General features: G+C 31.4%; 4 protein-coding genes, 1 long non-coding RNA gene and 1 other non-coding gene across 6 annotated transcripts in view; 1 reads left to right on the forward strand and 5 right to left on the reverse strand.

Annotated features, from left to right (window-relative positions):
* LOC136973410 (microtubule nucleation factor SSNA1-like) overlaps positions 1 to 21,821 on the reverse strand; it is a 114,917-nt gene that overhangs the window by 45,108 nt on the left and 47,988 nt on the right. The window lies entirely within an intron of this gene.
* On the reverse strand, positions 4,767 to 5,742 carry LOC136973402 (U-scoloptoxin(01)-Er1a-like). The gene is made up of 4 exons (XM_067268124.1): positions 5,713 to 5,742; positions 5,607 to 5,636; positions 5,496 to 5,533; positions 4,767 to 5,416 (listed from the first exon to the last, which is right to left on the reverse strand). Exons 2-4 carry the CDS (start codon positions 5,623 to 5,625, stop codon positions 5,045 to 5,047), a joined length of 429 nt encoding a protein of 142 aa, XP_067124225.1. The 5' UTR covers positions 5,626 to 5,636; positions 5,713 to 5,742; the 3' UTR covers positions 4,767 to 5,044.
* On the reverse strand, positions 9,629 to 11,017 carry LOC136973403 (uncharacterized). Its single transcript, XR_010880489.1, has 4 exons — positions 10,875 to 11,017; positions 10,106 to 10,156; positions 9,997 to 10,037; positions 9,629 to 9,912 (listed from the first exon to the last, which is right to left on the reverse strand). It is a non-coding gene; the product is annotated as an uncharacterized lncRNA (long non-coding RNA).
* On the reverse strand, positions 12,683 to 13,470 carry LOC136973404 (U-scoloptoxin(01)-Cw1a-like). Its single transcript, XM_067268125.1, has 3 exons — positions 13,347 to 13,470; positions 13,237 to 13,274; positions 12,683 to 13,160 (listed from the first exon to the last, which is right to left on the reverse strand). The coding sequence occupies exons 1-3, from the start codon at positions 13,363 to 13,365 to the stop codon at positions 12,831 to 12,833; spliced, it is 387 nt and encodes a 128-aa protein (XP_067124226.1). The 5' UTR covers positions 13,366 to 13,470; the 3' UTR covers positions 12,683 to 12,830.
* Positions 18,199 to 19,175, reverse strand: LOC136973405 (U-scoloptoxin(01)-Cw1a-like). Its single transcript, XM_067268126.1, has 3 exons — positions 19,061 to 19,175; positions 18,949 to 18,989; positions 18,199 to 18,710 (listed from the first exon to the last, which is right to left on the reverse strand). Exons 1-3 carry the CDS (start codon positions 19,074 to 19,076, stop codon positions 18,351 to 18,353), a joined length of 417 nt encoding a protein of 138 aa, XP_067124227.1. The 5' UTR covers positions 19,077 to 19,175; the 3' UTR covers positions 18,199 to 18,350.
* TRNAG-UCC (transfer RNA glycine (anticodon UCC)) lies at positions 20,878 to 20,949 on the forward strand. The gene has a single exon. It is a non-coding gene; the product is annotated as a tRNA-Gly (tRNA).

Raw genomic sequence — 21,821 nt, forward strand, 5'->3', positions numbered from 1 at the left:
GTTTTGCTTAAAATTAGATTAGAAGTATCTGAAAAGATGCTTGAGTATAAGGAAGATGCGCTTACTTTTTACTTCTTTGGCTTATTTTAATGTTGTATGATATCAAGATGGATGCAAATACTCTATTTTTTATTTTGAGAATTCTTAAATTCGTAAAATGTACAATAACTTTAATTTAAAAATAGGATTTTATTTTAAATTTAAAATGGATTTCTTGATTGGCTTCTTCAAATAGGTGTTTTTTAGTTATATCAACCTTATTTATAACGTTTTTCTCCAGGAAGAAAGGGTAATAAATATTTAATTAATTAAAACTAATTCTAAAAATCAAGATTTGCTAAAATATTAATTGTATAAATAAATATCAAATGCAAATCATAAGATCTAACGAATAAGTAGAAGACTTAAAATGTAGGAAGTCCTTCAATTTATATGTAAGATTTAATTCAAAATACATTTATAATTTTATTTAAAATGATGATTGGTTGTATATTTTAAAACAAACACATAGCTCCTCCTCTTTTTTAATTTTCCAACCAATTAAAGAAGGACTTGAGTTAAAAGATTGTTTCTTACGCTATTTTGCAGAGGACTGCCTATATTTAGAGACATTTTTGTTGAATTTTGGTTCGAATTAACGTAAAACTTCTTTCATTTAATAATATATTTATTTTTGTGTATTATTTTAATAATTTGAGAAGAATTTATTTTAAAATTTAAAAAATATATATTTGAAAAAACACTTTAAATATTTCTAACAATCGTGCGTATGACGTTAAATGGAATTTTTCTTCAAGAATTCGTTTCTTCTTATCTTGTTAATAACATTATACAATGCTAGACAAGCTATAAATTTATTTAAAATCATAATTACATAAATTTATGTAAATTTAAATGAGAAAAGCAACATTTGTATGCAAATAGCTTACGCAAACAGTCCATTGTTAATTGTTTAAATGAGGTTTTGCACTTCAAATATTTATTTAAACTTGTTATGTGTATACAAATCCTGTTTGTTTAATAAAATTAATGGCTAAACTTTATGCTAACTAAGGAAAATTTAGAAGGTTTGAGCCCTTCTAAACCAAGAATTATTAACTTTTTAGAGGAAATTTTACATCTAACCAATGAAAAATCTCTTTCAAGATTTGGAGAAAGTCGTAAACCAAAGGGATCAGTCATTCTCATCACTTACTTAATGGATGAGATAACTGATGCTGTTTAGTTTTCTAAGAATATATTTGCCAATCAAGGGAAATATTACTTTAAAAATCTTTATATAGAAAGAGAATAAACCAAGAACATCGCTCATTCTCATCAGTTTTTTAAGGATGAAGATAACTGTTATCTATCTGAAGAGGATGATTGATGACCTCAATAGGGTCTCAAAATTTCTAGAGAAAAAAAAAAACCAAAAACACTGTTTAATTGGAATTAAAATTAACTAAATTTGTTTAAAATCCACATTTATGGCCTATTATTATAAGAATGTGAGAAAGGGTGGGGAAATTTTCTCTTTCTGACACACGACGCTTCGCTCAACGCTCGCGACAAGCGCAGCGACCAGTAACAACAATTAAAGTTTGCGGGATATTTTAATCATTTAAACATATTACTAATGCGTTTTATATAAAAAAAATTATCCTTTTAAAGGGTGACTTAATTCACGCTCCACCCAAATTTTACTTAAAAGTGGACACATCAAAGAGAAGTCGTCCTCGACGATCATCTCCCCCTCTTCCACTCTTCATCTGTGCATTAGTCATCTGTAAAAATAACTTTTTACGTCAACATGTACAAGGATCCCCCTCCACTTAACGGATTTTCGCGGATTTTTCCGTAAAATAATACAGTAACACACGTGTAAATACGTAACGTAGCAGCAGTAGCACGAAGCACGTTATAATTTTATCACTTTCTTCCTTTTTCCTCCCTCGTTCGGTCGATAGAAGAGGGAGGAAAACGTGGAAGAAAGTGAAACGTACTTCAATTCCGCTCCCTCATACAGCTGTGGGTCAAAGGTGAAGGTTTGGGGGGTCGTTCGAGTCATCAAGGACGAAATTTTACCGTTAACTAGCCCCGGGTTAGAGAAGATCTTTGAATTCTTGCCCTATTCTTTGTATTCTTTCGCTGTGTTTTCTTGTAAATCCGGTCTGGTGACCGACGTAACAATGTTACGAGTTAGTATTCGTGTGTTGCTGCTCATAAATTTGCATATTCGAAATTTAAAAAAAATACAATAAAATAAAAATAAACTCTTCCTCGAAAGGAGAAATAAGCTCAAAAGTCAATTTTAGATATAACGTAATTTTGAATTGTTGCCAAAATTCCGAAGATTTTGCATCCCTTTGAGGTGATGCGAAGCGCGCGAGACGTCGCGCCTCTTAGGTGTTTCTGAAACACGCTCTTATTGTGTAAATAACGGTAAAAAATGTATAAATATTTTTAAATTTTTGCGCTTTTAATAAAAAAATTAATAATTTATCAGTATTTTTTTAGTATTTACTTATATATTCTAATGTTTATACGTGTCTCAAATACTCCGGCGCGTCGCGTGTCTCATATGACGAGTTGGTAAGCGATGCGCTTACATCTTAAGATATTTTAATAATTAATTTTTAAAATAAAGAAAACGAGTTTATATTTACAAAACTTAAAAAATTTTAACGATAAATTTAATACTTTTTTCAAACTTTTGGGTGTGAATTATGTCGCGTGTAGCGTGTTGCGTCAGCGCGTCGCGTAGCGCACCGATGAAGATCAGTTATAATATTTGATAATACTGTTTTTTAATTTCTTAATTAATTACTAAATTGGAAAGATTTCCGAATACAATTCCTTCACTGGATGGCGCACTATAAAGCGCTTTTCTATTTATTATGAGTACGCAAAATATATTTTCATGAGACATGGCGCGGCGCATCCGCTCGCGTCGTACCACGCGCCTATAACTTTCAAGCAGAATATTTTCAAATTTTCAAACAGAACAAAAGTGAAAACTTCTAAACAAATTTCCAGCATAATAAAAAATATTTTTTGAAGAATTTTGTTTAGAAAATACAAATTTTTACGCCCATAAAATATAAAAATATCACTTAACAGCCTTAAAAAACAGCTAAGTCGGACGCGCAGCGTAAGAGAAATCAGTAAATTTCAACATAAATCGTTTGTTACGCATCAGAAAAACGCATAGAATTATCTTTATTATTTCAAAATCCTTTTCCATAATTCATTTGCCCTCATAATTTTTTAATATTTGTCATGCAAATTTCGGAAAATTAAACTCGAGTGATGCTCTCTTGCTTATTATCAGTCATGCTTCGTAAGTTTCTTTCGTAATTTCTGTAGTTAAATGGGGTTAAATCTAATTTTTTACATGAAATTTAATCTACTAAAGTATTTATAAGCAACAAAAATTAAAGTAAAGGTCCAAAAAAACATCCAAAGAAAAGGAGGAGAAGGGCGCAACCAACGTATAACGCGCAGCATTTATAATCGGGAAAAACTTTTAAAAAATCCGTTTAATCTTAAAAGGAACGAGAAAAAGTCTTAAGATTATAATACATTTATTGAATTATTTGTTTACTTTTTGGATATAACTTATATTAAACGGATAATTAACTTATTATTTTTGTCGAGGCGCGACGCGACGCGACGCGACGCATCGCGCTATTCTACACGCTTAAACAGGTAAGGAGTAGGCCAAATAAAACCAAAAACTGCTTCCAGCTAAAGATTTTTTTTAGGTTAAACATTTTTAAATTGCAAATTTTTTATTTATTGTGCCGAAAGGATAATTTTCTAACTGATTTATCTCCTAATTTGCATAGAAAAACATTATTCAAATTGTTACCGGCTTCCTCGTGATTTTATCATCTATAAATTATACAAAATGTTTCCGGTTCATTTTGACCCTGTACATATTATAATTATGTAAAATCCCAGAAAATTTCTTCGAGAAAATCATAAAAATTTACCTATAAAATCGGTTAAACAGTCCATTCGAATGCGCTCGTACAAGTAACTTTCTTTCGACTTTCTTCATCAAAAATCCCTAAAATTTCTTTAATTTTGTCGGTTTTATACTTTAAAAATAAGTTTAAAATTAATTATTTTAAAGTTTAATATCGAAAAAAAGAGTTTTTAGAATAAAATTTTCATATTTTTTTAAGCAGGAAACCTCACGAATCTGCAAGAAGCGTGGATGATGATGCTATAAAATAATGCGAAAATCACATTAATATTCTGTTTAAATCTGATAAAATTTTAAATTTCTAGATAATTTTGATCAAATTTTAATTATAAAGCTGAAAAATTAGCTTAATTTAATGTGTTTCAATCGAAAAAAATCGATTCTTTCCAGTAGCATCATGCTGTTAGAAACCGTTAAAATATCTAAAATTTAACAACTTTAATCGATTATAAATAATTATTAAACCATCAAAATCGCATAAATGATTATTTTACAATTAAATTATAAAGTTTAAATTTGTTATACACAATTTTACTTGCGTATCCGTCATGAAATCTCGACAAATTCGACAAACCGCAAATACGAATTTCCCTTATTAAAACGTAAGAATTTCTTCAAAGTTTGCATAAAAATTGATAAAAATTTAGCTTTAAAACCGATTTTTAAGCGTGTATCAAGTAAGAAAATCGCAATTTTCCAGCATCGTTCATCCTCCTCTATCTGCGATTTATCAATTATATAACACGATTTTAACTTCAATTAATTAAATTTATAAAATGGAGAAGAGTTCGAGTTCATTTTGCTTGCATAAAATTTTATTTTTTTTAACATTTTCTTTACAAAAATACTACATCAACACGACGCGCACGATATAAAAAAAATCATTATTAAAATATGGAGCAGACCCGCTGTACAGAAACCTGAAGATTCCTTTGTGTACACTTGTATGCATTTTTTTACATGAAGAAGGTGTCTTAGGAAGAAACATCCCACCAAAAATGACATAGACAAACTACTGCCGAGGTCCGAGAGCCAATGAGGTAACCTGTTACAGCAACAAATAAGAAAAGTTTATAACTGTCGAAGCTGGTTATGCTTTTCAACGTCAGCATCCTCCAAGATGGGGGTATCAGTCAAACCGATTTTCTGGTTTAATCTGTAGAATTCTGGTGCAGATTGGCACGGTGTTGCTTCCTCTGGAGTGGCGCAAGTCATGGTAAGTTGACTGAAGATAGTTTGGTTACCACAGATAAAACTGTAGTGGAATGTTTCCTTGGATCCATCCTTGTGTTCTACCTGATTGCATACGTGAAACACCTGACATCCCGTATCCAGATCGGCGTAGTAGCCTGTAGCCTTGTTTGAACAGTCGAATGTCTCTGGTGGTTCCTTACCCAACAGCAGGAAGGCACCGTCAGGTAGTTGGAAGGCTTGTCGCTTAGTCTACGTATAAAATTAAAGGTTAAAAAAAACACTAGAAAGATGCTGGATTAGGTTAACAACGGTGGATAAATCTACTCACTCGAGGAAAGGCTATTGCAACTGCCAGAAGAGCAAGAGCTGCGAGGAAGAAAGTGAGGAAAATGACGTTTCTATCCAACGATATGAGGAAATTAAGAAATTTTACACTTACCTAAAAGTATATACTTCATCTTTCTGTGTCCTATCAAAAGTTAAGTAAACGTTAGAAGGGTTGAAGTAGAGAAAAAAGAAGATGTAGAGGTATGTGCTGAGCTTACCTATTGAGGGTGCGTTGAATGAAAAAGTGATGCTAACAGCTTACAGCTGGATATTTATACAAATGGATGACCCTATTGAGGTCAGGAAGGTGAAGGTTTATTAGAAAACCTTGTTCTTCTGTGTCAGTTAAGACGTGATCGTGTACCGTTAGACTCTCCTCGAACAAGAGGAAATATTTGGATAAATGCCTAATTTCTGTTGCAATCGAGTTGTTAGTTATCGTTCACGGAATCTTTTTGAATTGTATTTTCTTGATTTTCATGATTTATTTTCGTGTAGAGTCATACATTTTTACTATATTTTCGAACTTAAAACTTCATTTGTAGTAGCTGGAGAAGGTCGTTCGAAGGACGTGTAACTTGGGTTGATACTTCTTATATAAAACACAATTTTACGTGTTTTAATGCTAAATTAAGGCTGTGACGTGCTTTTAACGGGTTTTAATTACGTTATAATTAAATTATATTGTCATTACCGAGAGTTAAACGTAATTAAATACCCTACGTAAGAATCGGTTTTGAGAATAGCGTGTGTAAAACTGTATGCAATTTAATGGGAATTAAGTACCTTTACTCCGTAAAATTATTGAGAATTTAATTAAATTTAAGCCAATTAAACACTTTTTCATAATTAAAATTCAATTTTATTTGATTGTCATTTATTTTAAACGTAGTTAAGAGTTTTTAAACGTGATTAAAATCGATTGAAAAAATGAAACGTATCGGCTTAAAACAGGTGAAATTTTTTAATTATAATTAAGAAAACAAGGAATTTCCTTCATTAAAATATGCTGTAAATGTCTTCTAATAGTTATAATTAGTTTTAATTATAATTAACTCGAAATGTAATTAAGTGGGATTAAACAAAATTCATTTATTTTCAAAAGAAAATTATTTTAAATTCGAGTTTCATTCATTAAAATGCATTAAAATATTTAATTTTCAATTAAGAAAATAATGAAATATAATGGTAACACCATTAAATTCCAGTTAAACTTAATTAATTATTAAATCTGCAGAAACTCCATTAAAACTTATGCAATTTGCGTGTGTAAAAAGCATCAAAGAAACGAGATTAAAATTAAGAAGATTTAAAGAATTAAATAATATAATTGATGACTGTTAAATTTAAATCGTGATTAGAAAGACAATTAAGTGAAATTAAAGGCAATTAAGGGCGTGAAGATGACGAATGATGATTCTTTCTTGCCATCAATCTGCGGGAGTTTCTAGCAGGAAAAACAAGTAAATTCGAAAAAATTCGGTCTCAAAACATAGAAAATGTATTTAAAAAATGCTGAAAACGTTCTAAAAAATCCGTTATATCCTAGAATAATTTATTTTGGGACGTGTTATCAGTGCCATGTTCACCCACATTGCCAAACAGGATTAAGCAAGATCCATAAAAGTTCATGTCAAGATGTCGTGACATTTTGCTCTTATGCCAATAATAAAGCTTTTATAAGTGAAATATTATTTCATTTTTCTTCTTCCAAACGTTATTTATAAGTATTTTAACACGAATTTGTCGGACATTTTTGCAATTTTTAATCAGTTTTTAATGTTTCTCCATTTTCTTTTCCCTGTTTTGTTGGGGATTTAATTATAAAATTTAGGGATGATTTTTTCCCCTGTTGGAATTCTATTGTGACGTCTCTAAATTTAGTGTTTTGTAACTGGAAACGAGTGTCGGATTTCAAGTGTATTTTTTGCAGAGGAAAGCCGTCTCCTTTGCAAAAAATTAAAGAAAAAGCAGCATCTTTCACTTTAAAAAATACTCTTGAAAAGTATAATTTCACCAATTTTCAGAAAAATCCCTTGATTTGCAATAAATTTTGCTGTTTTTTTCAGTAATAAACCACTTCAAATTTGCAAATTACTCTTCTTTTCTGCAAAGAAATCTTCATAATTTGCAAAAAAATTAACAAAAATGTCTAGATAGTCGCAAGTATTTTCACCAATCTGCAAAATACACTTTAAAAACCTCTTGGTTTGTGATAATTTTATAAATTACAGTGGTATTTTGCACGAAAATCATCAATTTTTTAAAGAAAATCAAGTGAGAAGTCTCATATTTTCGAAAAAATTCTCTAAAAATCTCCTTCTTTGCAAAAAAAAATACGTCATATTTAGGAAATAGCCTTTAAAACAAGCCTTCAATTTTGCAAAAATTCAAAAAAAAGTATTGTTTAATCTTGCAAAAATCTTCAGCAAATTAAGCATTTAACCAAAACAAATTCCTTTCTTACTTCGTGTTTACATTGAGTCTAGACTTATATCTACAAGTTTTGAAGGTTTCGAGTATCGCCGCCACGTTTTTGACCCCCTTTCGGAGGACAGAACGGCGCCATTCGCTAAAAAATCCAATATGGCGGCGGGTGCACGGTGAATAGCTTTTGTGTTTCTGTCGGTAACCTAATTAATTGTTCTCTGCTCGTGACCTCGAACTAGATCTTCGAAAATATCGGGTTCTCGACCCAGAACTTGTTCGCCTGGTTGTCTGTTTTCACTTTTAAACTAGTAATTATAAATTTTTCTTTTTATGTTCTCGCAAATAACTGTTGCGACACGATTACATAAAAGATGAGGAAACTAGCTGAGGGTCGAGGTATTTTATAAATTTTTTGAGCAATTGTGTAAAGAATATTAAGTTTTTATGATAAAATTTATATTTTTAGTCTTCTGTAGTAAATTTTTTACTTGATTTTAACACGTTTTACTATTATCAGCGCGAGGAAGATGCCGAGAAAAATGCTGATAAATGTGAAAAATTGTCGCAGAAATTTTATGGAAAAATGTAGTGATATGTCGGGAAAGTATGCGTAAAAAGTAGGGAAAAATTCTAGAAAGTAGGGTGCGAAATTCTTCTAAAAACAGCAAAACTCTAGAAAAATTGGGCGTGAAACAGTGCCAAAAATCAGCGAAAATTCTAGAAAATAGGGTGAAAAGTTGTGCCAAAAAAGCACCAAAAATTTTAGAAAATGGGGTGCGGAAAATTGCCAAAAATCAGCGAAAATTTTAGAAAATAGGGTGAAAAGTTGTGCCAAAATCAGCGAAAATTCTAGAATGGGTGCAAAGTTGTACCAAAAAAACCATCAAAAATTCTAGAAAATGAGGTGCAGAATTTTGCCAAAAATCAGCAAGAATTTTAGAAAGTAGGGTGCAAAATTGTACCAAAAAGAGTGGAAATCTAGAAAAATAGGGCGTGAAATCGTGTCAAAAATCAGCGAAAATTCTAGAAAATAAGGTGAAAAGTTGTGTCAAAAAATTACCTAAAATCATAAGAAAGAATGGCATAAACTTTATTCACCTTTCAGTTTAAAAAATCACGTGACTTCCGGTCCAGACCGTAAATTCGTATATAGTTAATAGGGTCTCCGTTCTCTAAGCTTTCTATAACCAGTCTGGATTTTCATCTATCTAAATCCTGAGAAAATTCAGACCAGATATGAAAAGCTTGGAAAACAGACAGACAGACATTCAATTTAAAAATTTCAGCCCAATACCTGGCTAAAAGATCGGGAATATTGCCAAAAAAGTAAGTAAAATCTTAGAAAAGATAGAAGAATGGCCTCTTCATCCATGAGAACAGCGAGAATCAAGAAAATCTTATAATTTTTGACTATTTTTAATATATATATATATTTTTTTAATAAAAAAGAGGCAAATATCGACTCTCAACAGCAAATTTTGCATAATTTTTATTATTAAATCTCAATTTATTACATTAAAAATCCTCCAATTTCTCATACGTTCAACTTCATCATCCTTAAAAATCGAAGATGATATTTAATTTAATTCAATTTTCATTAACAAAAATTAATTAATAATTTTATTTTAAAAGGTCGATTTGTAACGAGTGATTTCATTCGATGTCGTTATTGTTTTTGGATGCGATTATCTTTCTGACAGAGAATCTTCTATTGATGAAGTAGTAATTGTGAGCATCTTGACAAGGAACCGCTTCGTCTGGGTGGGTGCAAGTCAAGCTAATTTGGTTAAAAATGGTTTGATTGCCGCACAGGAAGCTGTACTGAAGAACACCATTAGGTGAGGGATGGCAGATGTGAAAAAATCTTACAATCCATCCCTGATCAGCGAAGTATCCTCTTCCTTTATCTTCACAATGAAAGTCTTCACTATAGGAGCTCCTATGATGGCCTCTGCTTCTTCAGGTAAGAAGTAAGCTTGTCGTTTAACCTGTTTGATGGCAATATAACGGGATTTTAATCACGTTTTAAGGCTTTTCAGTATCAGAAATTTCGAATTAACTTGATTAATTACCTTTGGAAGAGCTACCACTGAAGCTAGGAAGGCTAAGAAGGCTGCAAAGATAGAATATTTTTGATTTAAATCGCTTCATCTTGGTGCTCTTCTGTAGATTATCACTTACCAATTGTGAGGAATTTCATTATTTATGGTTTATTCTGTCGCCGGAAGAATGCTAAATGGAAAAAAAAATGTTAAATTGTTAATTAAAATGGTTTAAATTAACGAAAATATAGTGAAGATTTCGCAAGAGATTTCAAGTTATGTCGCAATATCGAGGGAAGAATCACCAGACCTGTTTCCACCCCTGTTATTTTGATGTCGCGTAGGTGGATTTTACGGGAATTTTGTCAACACAACGGCTTACTAACGGTTCCTACTAATCAAATTCTAGAGATTATCGAAGTACGAGTGCACTTAAACTGAATGTAAACATAGAGAGGATGACCTACTGACCCTAATCATCCTTAGAAAATTCATATTAAGATATTTGGTATATACTACTGTTATAAAGTGAGAAAAACAAAGGCGTATCACGTTTGAATCTGCCTGTTTGCCTGTCTGCTGGTTAGCAAGTATAATTTATGGGTGAGACATAATGCACTGAAGTAGAAAAGTGACTCGACAACTTAATTCTACGACAGGGACATTTGTCTACGTCATTTTTATCTCTTTACTTACAAAAAACACACAATTTTTCATCTACAAAGAGCTCGTTTACGTATATAAACACTACAGCTAACAATTCCGAATTACTTAATTTACAGCGTGATTAAGGGTATAAAACTACTCACACACGATAGTCCCTTATTAGGCTATGTCCTAAACACGTGATTTATGGTATTTAACATGACAGAGGGGTATAAATTGTGCACGTGAAACGATTCACTTACCTAAATTCGATAGCCTGAGGAAGCTGTGAAAAGCGCAGTTTTCTTCTAACTTCTCTTGGCATTCGCCAGTAAACAACTTCATCCCCGGGTAGCTAGACGCAAGAAGACTCGTTATTGGTTAATTTCCTCCAATTATATGCAACGTGTGATGTTACACGAGACACCAGATGATGTGGAATCATTATACAAACTTCCTCATTCGTCTATCCCCTTTTTGTAGAATTTACACACGTCTCGTGGTTTAGTTTCACTTTTACCTGTTTTTAATTGATAAAATTTAAGTTTAAATCCATTTTTATGTGTAAAAATTATGAAATTTCAAGTATAAGAGGGTATAATTTATAGATTTTTAATCGGTGGTTCGCGATCCCTCGTTTGTCTCGAGGGTAATGACACAGTTTTACCAATCGATAAACGGGGTCGCCACGTGACAAAGGTTGAGAAATGTCGCTTTAGGGGGGTTACTGCGGGAGCTTCTGTATAATCTCTGCTTTATAGTTTCGTTTAGTGATTACACGTGAGGGAATGAAGCTTCAAACACAACACTTCTAGGAAGAACGTACTTTTTTCCCCAAATTCGCTCTCATTTCACAGTATTTTTCTGTTTTTTTAATGTTATAAAATTCAAAACATGATTATAATTAATTTAAAATACATTCTGTGAGGAAAAATTATGATTTTTTTGTGCTTTTCAATTGGTAGAGCGCGATCCCTCGAGTTCCAATAGGTTTGTACACTTCTCAATATCGATCAAACAAAGTTGAAAAGTAAAAATAATTTAGTAAAATGAATTTATGGAATATTATAAATGTCACTCTACATTTACTACTAAATATTTTTAATTAACGGTTTATAAGAGGGCTAAAACTAAGCTTCAAACGTGTCGTCTTCGGGAACTCAGATCACAGAGTTGACGATTATCCATCCAATTTATATCCAATTCTTTCTTATTTTACACTTAAAATGTACTTTCTACAGCGTAGAACCGATGAAGATTTAAGATAAAACATTTTTATTTGCAGAAAATTATAATGTTGTGTAGTAAATTCGAGTCTTTCGCCGCCATTTTTTACTTGGCAAACTGACAGCTCTCGAGTAAGAATCTCATCCTTCTTATCATTTATTTCATAATTATGTGAGGTCAGGTTAATAAATATTTGACATTTTTGACTAACTTTCTATTGTGCTGCTTTGCTGCTTACGTATTCACAGAATCAATGTTTCACACATGTAAATTCTGTTTCATTTATTCACATTCGTATGCAGTTTTCACACTTGCAACTTGCTCGTTTGAGTTATTAATATTCTAGTATGACGTTTAACGCGTTATTTATGAAATATGAAACAATATCTGCTTAAAGAAACTCGTAAGAATTTCTTTTATCTTGTTTACCATCAAAAATATTCATTCAACTTCTTCCAAACAACTTAATTGTGAATTAATTCAGCTTTAACATCAATGAAGTCCGGTTATCATTGAACTTTCAGCATCCCCTACAAGAAGCAAGTTAAGTGTAACTAAGTAACAATATCGTCACTTTTTTGCTTTCATTTAATGTATACTATATACCATCGTAACCTTGATCTTGTTACGCTTCTTCGAGACGTTCTCGCGCTTCTCTCAACGATTCTAAAGTGATGCGGGGATGATAAGGTGTTAATTTTGGATGTTGGAAGCTGTGTAACGTGTTTAATCGTATGAAAATCACCATAATTAGTCATATTTGCAATTTCGAGTCTCGGATAGCGTTTTACCACGATATTTCTCTTCTTTTTCCATCTTGAAAAGATTTAAGATGCAGGAAACATTAAGATAATTGCAGTTTATTTAAAAAAATTCAACAATAACAAATTAACCAAGGTTCCATGGAAGGTACCACAATAAGCATTGTTATATTTGCGATAATAGGATGATAAATTTTAACATGTAGATGAGGATAAACTGTAGAAATTTGATCAGATTTCTTCATCCTTCAAGAAAACTTCCTCCTCGTCGAAGAGACGTTCGTTAAGATGAAAAAACTCGTGAGCTTTGTTACAAGGTACAGCATCATCTGGATGACTACACGTCATTGTTTGCTGATTGAAAACTGTCAGGTTGCCACAGATGAAGCTGTATTGTTCAGTTTTCTTCTCGGTGGGGTGGCAAACGTGGAAAATTTGACAATCCATTCCTTGATCCGCATAATAACCGCCATCTTTGCCTTCACAACTGAACGTGTTCTGCAGGGTTTTACTCAAGATCAGATCAGCTCCAGCTGGTAAATAGTAAACTTGACGTTTTGCCTAACAAAAAAGGAACCATTCTTAAATCATTCCTCTCGTGAAAAGGGTAAGAAAATCAAATAAAAACGCAACTTACTCTTGGAAGAGCTATCACAGCAACCACAAAGATGGAAGCTTTGAAGAGAAATACGTTAAATTTAAGCCATTAAAAAGATATAAGAATGTAAACTTAGACACGCAACTTACTCAGGATTAAGATCTTCATGGTGGATTCCACTCAAACTTGTAAAAAGTTTGAAAAAATAAGTAGATATAACTATAGTATAGTTAGTGTTGACGTTAACTACTCACCTAATTGTAAGAAGTGAAAGTATGGAGCCGATGAAGCCATTCTTTATATAGAATTCTGAAGATCCCTGCAGAGCGGACAGGTTAAGAAGGGCGTTGTATGTGTCACACCACCATCCTTCACCCCTCACCTTTTCATTTATGATGTCATCGGATATCTTATTAAATACAACATTTGTAACTGATAGCAAATAATTTCATTATTCTCTCCAACAAATGGTTACTTTGCATATTTGACATTATTTATGTAAATTCTTATTTTGGATGTCAAACGTCACCCCCTTTTTCTTTCAAACCACGTGTCGAGTTACTTATTTAGGAGGAAAAAAAGAAAAACTGAATATTAATGTGCACAAAATTTGCATCTTTTTCCTAATAGTTACATTGCAATTCGTGGGAGAATACCCAGAAAATGTAAGAATTCTACAGAATATTAAATCTCACTCCTGTAAAAAGATGTAGAGTCAGTTGGAAGAATCCGGATGTAAATTTTTGTTTTTCTTACATCCTACACTTTTCTCTTCTTGAAATTTTATCATTTTCATTCGATTTTTACCTATTTTCTATTGATTTAAACATATATTTACTGTCTAATCCTAAATCTAGTGATGCGGATCCAGCATCTCAGCATCTTCTCTGCTAAAGTGTATTTTTGAGTCTATAACTTCAAATATTTTGAAAATATTTAAAATAATCGAATTTTTATCAATTATTATAACTTTTTTCACTGTTAAAACGTACAAAAACGTAATTATTTGGCAAAAAATTGCTTTAATTTACCTTATACTTATGTATGTCGTAAAAATGGCGTGTTATTTTTAACTTTTATCAACTTTTTTGCCAAGTTTTATGGTTTAAAATAAACAATTCTTGTATTCAACATTATAAATTATTATAAAATTAAATAAAATATATAAAAATACCTTGTATTATGATTTATCTCTTCTTTAATTGAAGGGAATCTGAGAGGAAACTTTTCTATCAGATTTTTTTAAATAATATAATATCTATATAAATTACATTTATAAAATTTAAAAATTCGATTATATATTGTAATTTTTATAAGCATTTTAATAATATAAATATAATGAATTAATTACAAAACAAACGAAGAATTGTTACATTCCATACATTAGCAACACTCTTACATCGAACGAAAACATCTTCTCTAATTTTATCCAAGTTTTTATATGAAAAATACTTTAAAATTAATTAAGCAACACGTTTTTAGACGAAATAAAATTAATTTTCCTTATAATAAATTAATTTAACGAGGAAAATTTTATCCTAATGACACCTTTTGGACCACTCGTAGCTTAAGTTATTTCTCTTAAACATACTCTAAAATTTAATAATTTTTAAAGAATTAATTCAATTTATACACTCTTTAAGGCATAAAAATCACTTATAAACAAAATTACAAAGGTTAAAAAATTAATTTTATTAATTATAAACCGTAAAATTCCATGATCTAACACCTTCTTCATCACCTGTACTTTAATCTGTTCCTCTTAGATATACAATAAAATTAATTATATTATTACATTTTTAAGTACAAAAATCACTGTTAAACGTTATAAAGAGGTAAGCAGGGGCTATAGTTACGCCCCAAAAATTGCTACTTTGCTTTAAAGTTCTAACAAAGTAACGTGTTGAAAGCTAATTAATAGTCAAGGCATTCAAAACTTTCAACCCTGGTCTTTCAACAATTTAATAAATTCATTGCCTGAAAGATGAAGTAAATTTTTCTAAACACGTTTGTAATACTTTATATATATTATCCATCATCGCCTTATTTTAAGTTTTATTATATTTTAATTCGACAACTAACTTATACACCTTTGATAAGCGATAAATCAAATGATGCTGAGAATGAATATTAATGATGGGGATTTCTTGGCATTTCTTCAAATGAGGACGTTAAAAGAATATAAAATATATACATTTTTTTATTTGTTTTATATCCTAGAATTTATATAAGTATGCTAAAGAAATTTATTTAGTTAAAACGAAATAAATTTTCTTATCTTCATCTTCGTGCTCTCGCTTTATCTTTGAAGGTAAGAGATGCTACGTTCTATTACAATAATTTAATGATTTCTTAAATTATACAATCTACACGCTGCCTGTGTTAAATATAAACAGATTTATTAATTATTATTATATATTTTTTTATTGTTTTACATTAAATAAATTATAGTTAATTGCGTTTCATCTTTATCCAGTTGCCACCGTGATAACTCTTTATCCGTTCATTTTTCGTTAATTTCTATCTGTTTAACTGCTAAATTGTTAAATAAAAATTGAATTAAGTTTTATTTTATTTAAAAATAATGGATTTTCAACTAATTTTTATTTATTTATTGAAATTTTTTAAAGTTTAATAGCGAGAAGTGCGATAAGACGTAAGACGGCATTGATGTAAAAATTCGGTTATTTTGTAAAAATAACTAGTATATTTTACAAGATTTGTGTATTAAAATGTTAAATAATTCATAAAAATTACGTAGAAAAATTTTTATTTAGGTATAACACGAATTTCTTTACGTTATGCCGCTTATTATGGAAGCGGGAATTGTTCGTAGTCGTTGATAAAATTAAGGATAACTTCCGTTTCCTGGTCCGGATCGTAATAAAATTTGGCAGTTTCGAAGCCTCGAAACTAAGGAATTTTTTGACATCAAAATTACTTTTCTACATTAAACCCTTCAGAAGTACAGTACATATATATTGTTCTTGTAACTTCTCTATTATTTACTCCATATTACCACTTTAATATAAACTTTATAAAATTTTTATTATAAAAAAATAAAGTTTTCGAAGTTTTTAATTGTTATTAAAACTCTGAAAAAGGAGAAAATGTAAAAATATATATTTATTTGTTGTTCTCGAATGGATAGCAAACGATGAACACCCTATACTTCGTGACTAATTAATTAATTTCTTAGAAATCATAAATTTTATTGACCCTCGTATAAATATACCAATAATTAACTTATTGGTATCAAATAAATAAAAATATTTTACTAAACTTCTAATTGAAAATTTTAGGGAATATCTGGAAAATTTGGCTAAAATCTCTCGGAGAAAAACCCATCTCTTTTATGATAAATATCTGAATTTAGCGTGCTCTTTTTTATAAAGTAAAATTCTGAACGATTTTGCTACGACATTTTAAGCATAAACCCAACTTTAATTAATTTTATTATCTTTTATACATTGTAGTTTATATCTTCTATAAAAATCCATCTAGAAAATTTGATACTAACATTTTATTCAGGTCATTACTTATGAGATAGGCACACCCCTCGGAAGAATATGAAAGCTTTCGGTGATTTAAATGTCAAATTTAATATTTGTACAGGTAAATTTTTACTAGCATATTTAATAATTTTGTGTTTTAGTCCCACAATAAAGAAATGCTAAAATGTCTATAATTTCCATAATATATTCGATTCGATCACCAGAGGGATAACGTCGAATTCAAAATTAGTAGTAACGTTTCAGACTTGACCACTAGAGGGCCAATGCCAATTCAAACTCAATTGTAATTTAAATTATGTTTCAGTAGTGATCACTAGAGGGCTAGCTAGCATCGAATTTAAAATTGAACGTCTGTAGTTAATAATATATTTTTGAATCAATCACCAGAGGATAAATGACGATTCAAACCTGAAAATAAGTAATTTATGTCTCAGATTTGAATACCAGAGAGCCAAATTTGAAATTTTGTAATTTTATATAATGTTTTCGACTCTACCACTAGAGGGCTTTCAAGTTTTCAATTTTTTCGTGGGCACTGTAAATGTTTCTTTCGTGTCTATCATGTGATAGGGGAAGGCCAATTGAGAGAAACCTTACATGTTCAAACTAAACTTTTTGAGCGCCACTATGCAGGTTAATATAAAGCGCAAGATGTCAGCCTGCCAACATGGCAGGCTGACATCTTGTCCTTTATATGATCCCACTAGAAAACTAACTTCCTATTCTCTTCACTCTCCATTGGCATATTTATAAAGCACATAAATGACGTAATCATCCGTGTAATTCTAGACATTGATTCTCAAAACACGTGCTTGCTGTTCCACCTTTCTTTGACCAATCAGGAGCCAGTTTCGCCATTACTGTATCCTAATTCTCCAATTAATTTACAGGCCAGGCAAAGGAAAAATTGCCAATTGGAAATAAGTATAAAAGTTATGTAAAAATTTATGTCATATTTTGAATTTCCACGTCAAGTGGTCAAGTATTTCTTAATAGCCCTCTAGCGGTCGAGGCAGAAGTAAATGAAGCGCTATAACTGAGGTTACAAAATTCCATTTTTTAAGTCTAGTACATTAGCTAGAAATCTAGAATCCTTTTAAATATAAAATTTAGCTTGATTTTATGCTTTTTCGTTTATTTATTAAGTTATATCTTACTTAATATTTAATAAATTTAATAAATTTATGTTTGAATAATCAGTGTTATGAGGCTATCGATCGAAATACAGTAAAAAATAAGGGTTTTAAAGAATATAATGGAATTTTCTGTGTTACAAAGTGTGTAATTAGTGAAGGAAAGAATGTTAGGTAACTTGTAAAGTGTGTAAAATTGTGAATTTCCTATTATCTAAGGCAAAATTACACAATGATTACTTAAATTCCTGTAGATAAAATACAAAAATGTGAACATTTTTATTTTAAAAAATGCAAGCAACGAAGCGTTTATAGATTAATTTATACATACAAGAGCATAAATTATAGAGATCTTTGCAATTTCACATTTTATTAGCTGAAAGGTATTTTACACGAATGACACATTGCTAAGGCAGACCTCCACATTCCTATACAACAAGAACGACGCGCTGGCTAGAGGAACGAAGCACAGGATCGGATCGATTAAGGAATGATCGAAGGGTTCTTAAATTTTACGAGCCCTTAAAACATCATCTTCTGTCAAGAAGAGAGCTTTGGGATCTCCAATCTTGTCGTTAACGTAGAAGAAATCTTTAGCCCTGTCACAGGATACGGCTTCGTCTTGTGTGCTGCAAGTGAGACTGAGCTGATCGAAAACGGTTTGGTTGCCACAGTAGAAACTGTAGTGTTGAGTTTCTTCGGTTCCGTCGGCATGGACAACGGGGTTGCAGACGTGGAAGATCTTGCAACCATTGGCTTGGTCAGCATAGAATCCTAATCGCAAACCATCGCACTTGAACGATGTTTGAATGCTTCCTACAATCAGTTCTACGCCATCTGGCAAAACGTAGGCTTGACGCTTCATCTGGAAGATAGATCATCATTATTAAAAGTAAATGTACCTGTTGTAATGAAGGTAAATGGTGAAATTCACCAATGAAATCCTTATAGATCTATGGTAAAATTTAGTACGTACAGAAATTCATTTATTTTTATCAAATATGGCATTAAAAATAAGACAGAGATGAGGAAATATACCGTTTATTTGCCTACAGCAAGTTATAATTTAAAAAAAAAAAATGTAAGGTTGTAAATTGACTTACCCTTGGAAGAGCGATGGCGACGGTTGCCAAAACAATAATTGCTTTAAAAATAAAGAAGAACATTTAGAAAAATAATGGATAATTCTTGTGTATTTCTGTAATTATAACTTACCAAAAATGTATTTCATGGTTTACAATTTGTATGAACAAAATATGGCGAATGAAAAAAAGTAGCTAATCCCGGAGGAAGAGGAGGAGAAGTAAATTGGCTTCTTAGAAATCACAAGCTAGTGATGTGTTGGATCCACTCACTCACCCTTTTATATACCGTTAGGAATTCCTAAAGGGTTACAAAGGTGAAGGATGGTGACTCGAAGAGGTTTCTGTGTCACTCATTGATTTAGTAATTTTCTGCCGCTCGACAACTGTTTTGTACGCCGCTCCCACTCTTCAACGCTCGCATATTTTGATTTTTATCTGGTTTTAACATTCTTCTGCAATTAATTCATGCGAATTTTTTAGAAAAAACCGTTAGAAGAGTTAAAAATAACAATAATTTAATACGGATAAATGAAATGTAGAAAATAAGAATAATCCAAACCCGTTTTTCGGTTTCGCATTCAAATAGATGAAACTGGTTGTCAAAATCTCCCCCCTCCATCGACGTCCTTGCATCTCTCCTGCCCGGAATCTGTAAATATGCAGCAAGGGTCAGGTGTTCCATAATTTAGATGCCATTTTATCGATCATTTCCTCATTAAACCCATAATAATTTGTAAAGATATATCCAGAAGTTGGAGGGTGATCATCCCAGAAAAGAAGAACTCGTAACCATGCAAAAGGTTAAAAGTTTGTGTCAGAATGTGCCAAAATTTTAGGCCAAACTGTGCGAAAATTTAAAGTAAATTGTGCCAAAATCGTAGGAGGGAATGGTAAAACAAATGGACCAGATGATAAAATAGATACAATATAACACAGTTGGCAGGTAAAGAATGCCGTAACATACAATACTAAACTATTGAAAATTGATGCAATTTATGGTACATTCAATGTATTTTAGACAGATTACATTGTTATACAAGTGGTTATGTGAGCATGACTCTCACGATGCTGCAGTGATCCTATGTATTGCAGATTGTATTAGGACCGACCCCACTTGGAGATGACAGGTATTTCTTTTATACAAGATTGAAGCTACAGATTAGGGTGCTAAGTTTATTATTTTATGGACGAGGACTTCATACACCTTGCATCATAAGGCCACGATTCTAAATTCGGCTCTACTATTATAATTTTTAGGCATATCAATGCTAAATATATTCGATTATTTAGTATATTGATATTTATATGGTCATAATGTAATTATTCTATTACTTCTATTCTATGGGAGCATTAAAATACAGGTACATAAGATATGCAGAAGAGCAAAACGATTTACAAAACATATTTTTGAAATTTTCCTTAAAGAAAACCAACAGGATTATCGGTAAATTTACCCGATTTCCCGTTTAAAACGAGCTGTTCCAGTTTATAATTTCCATATTAATGCCATTACAAGCTACCGGTAACATAAATGCAATATCGGAATCCCACGCTGGAAAACCTGTAATTAAATGTACAGAAGAAACTAGGAAAATCTTTAATTAATTTCCCCAAAAATTTGAAGTCCCCCTTTTAAGTGATTTGAACAGACAATCTTGACGTTCCATCTTTGTGGAAATTGATAAAAAGTATAGTACCGTCACGTTCCAGATTTTTGCCTAATTACAGCAAAATTAGGCAAAAATCGAGAATTAACTGTGCAAAATTGTCATCAAATTTGTTTAACGTTCGTAAGATCTGTTAAGTTGTCTGTCCGTATCCTTCGCGACTATGCAACGGAGCGTGAATTTTAAACTTGTTTATGGTCTGCACCTTAAACTATAAAGTATGTCGCATGTTTTTTCCTGTGTGAAGTTCAAGTATCATTGGAAAAAGTATTGTTAACGTGCGACGGTGGTATAGTGGTTAGCATAGCTGCCTTCCAAGCAGTTGACCCGGGTTCGATTCCCGGCCGTCGCATGTGGTTTTTTTATTTTCAATAATACTACACAATTTTTTTTCTGTCTTAAAGTTCTTACACATACAACATATACGTTTTTAAATCGATTAAAATAGTATTTCTTAATCTTATATTACGCTGCGACCCCGTTTTAGCGTACTGGAAGACCGTGACATTATCAAGAATATAGTTCGCGATCCACTGGTTGAGAAAGATTCGGGGATTATCTGATGAATGCGCACTTAATATCATGGATACGTGCTTTAAATAACGACGTTTAGAAGTTTTAAATGGAAAAAAATGTAGGATTTTTTTGAAATTTTGCCAAATTTTATAAAAAATTGATGGTAACTTCCAGCAATATCATGAAATTTCCGCAGAGTTTTTGGTCGGCAATTGATCATTTTGGCAAGTAATGGCGACTTCCAAGACAAATTTAGATTTCAACAAGGTTTCTGGGCAACAATCGATAATTTTGGCAATATTTTGTGAGTTTTTTGGGCCACAATTCTTTTTACCTAGTGTATCCTTCAATGTGCCACACGCAGATAAATTCTTGGCAAGAGTTTCGAACTGGATTTGTAGTTAAATTCTCCTCTTTAAAATTCAACGAGTAAATTATCAAAAAGCAAACAACACGTAGATTATATGGAAAGACAAAAGATTATAATCATTAAATCATTGATGTGGTTTTTACCTGTTCATAATTGGTTATGCTGCAGTTTCGATTTTTTCTTTCCTCTCGACCTAGAAAATCCCAATGCCTGGGGATGTGCAGGTGTCAAGAAACGAGTTTGTAGACAACTTTTCTTTGCTCCACGAATTTTTTTCCCCTGTTTATTTATTCATACCAATAAATATCTGACTAAAAACTATAAAAAGTAACCGTTCG

Source organism: Centruroides vittatus, unplaced genomic scaffold (genome assembly GCF_030686945.1).
Source record: "Centruroides vittatus isolate TY-2023 unplaced genomic scaffold, ASM3068694v2 contig_3169, whole genome shotgun sequence".
Lineage (NCBI taxonomy): Eukaryota > Metazoa > Arthropoda > Arachnida > Scorpiones > Buthidae > Centruroides > Centruroides vittatus.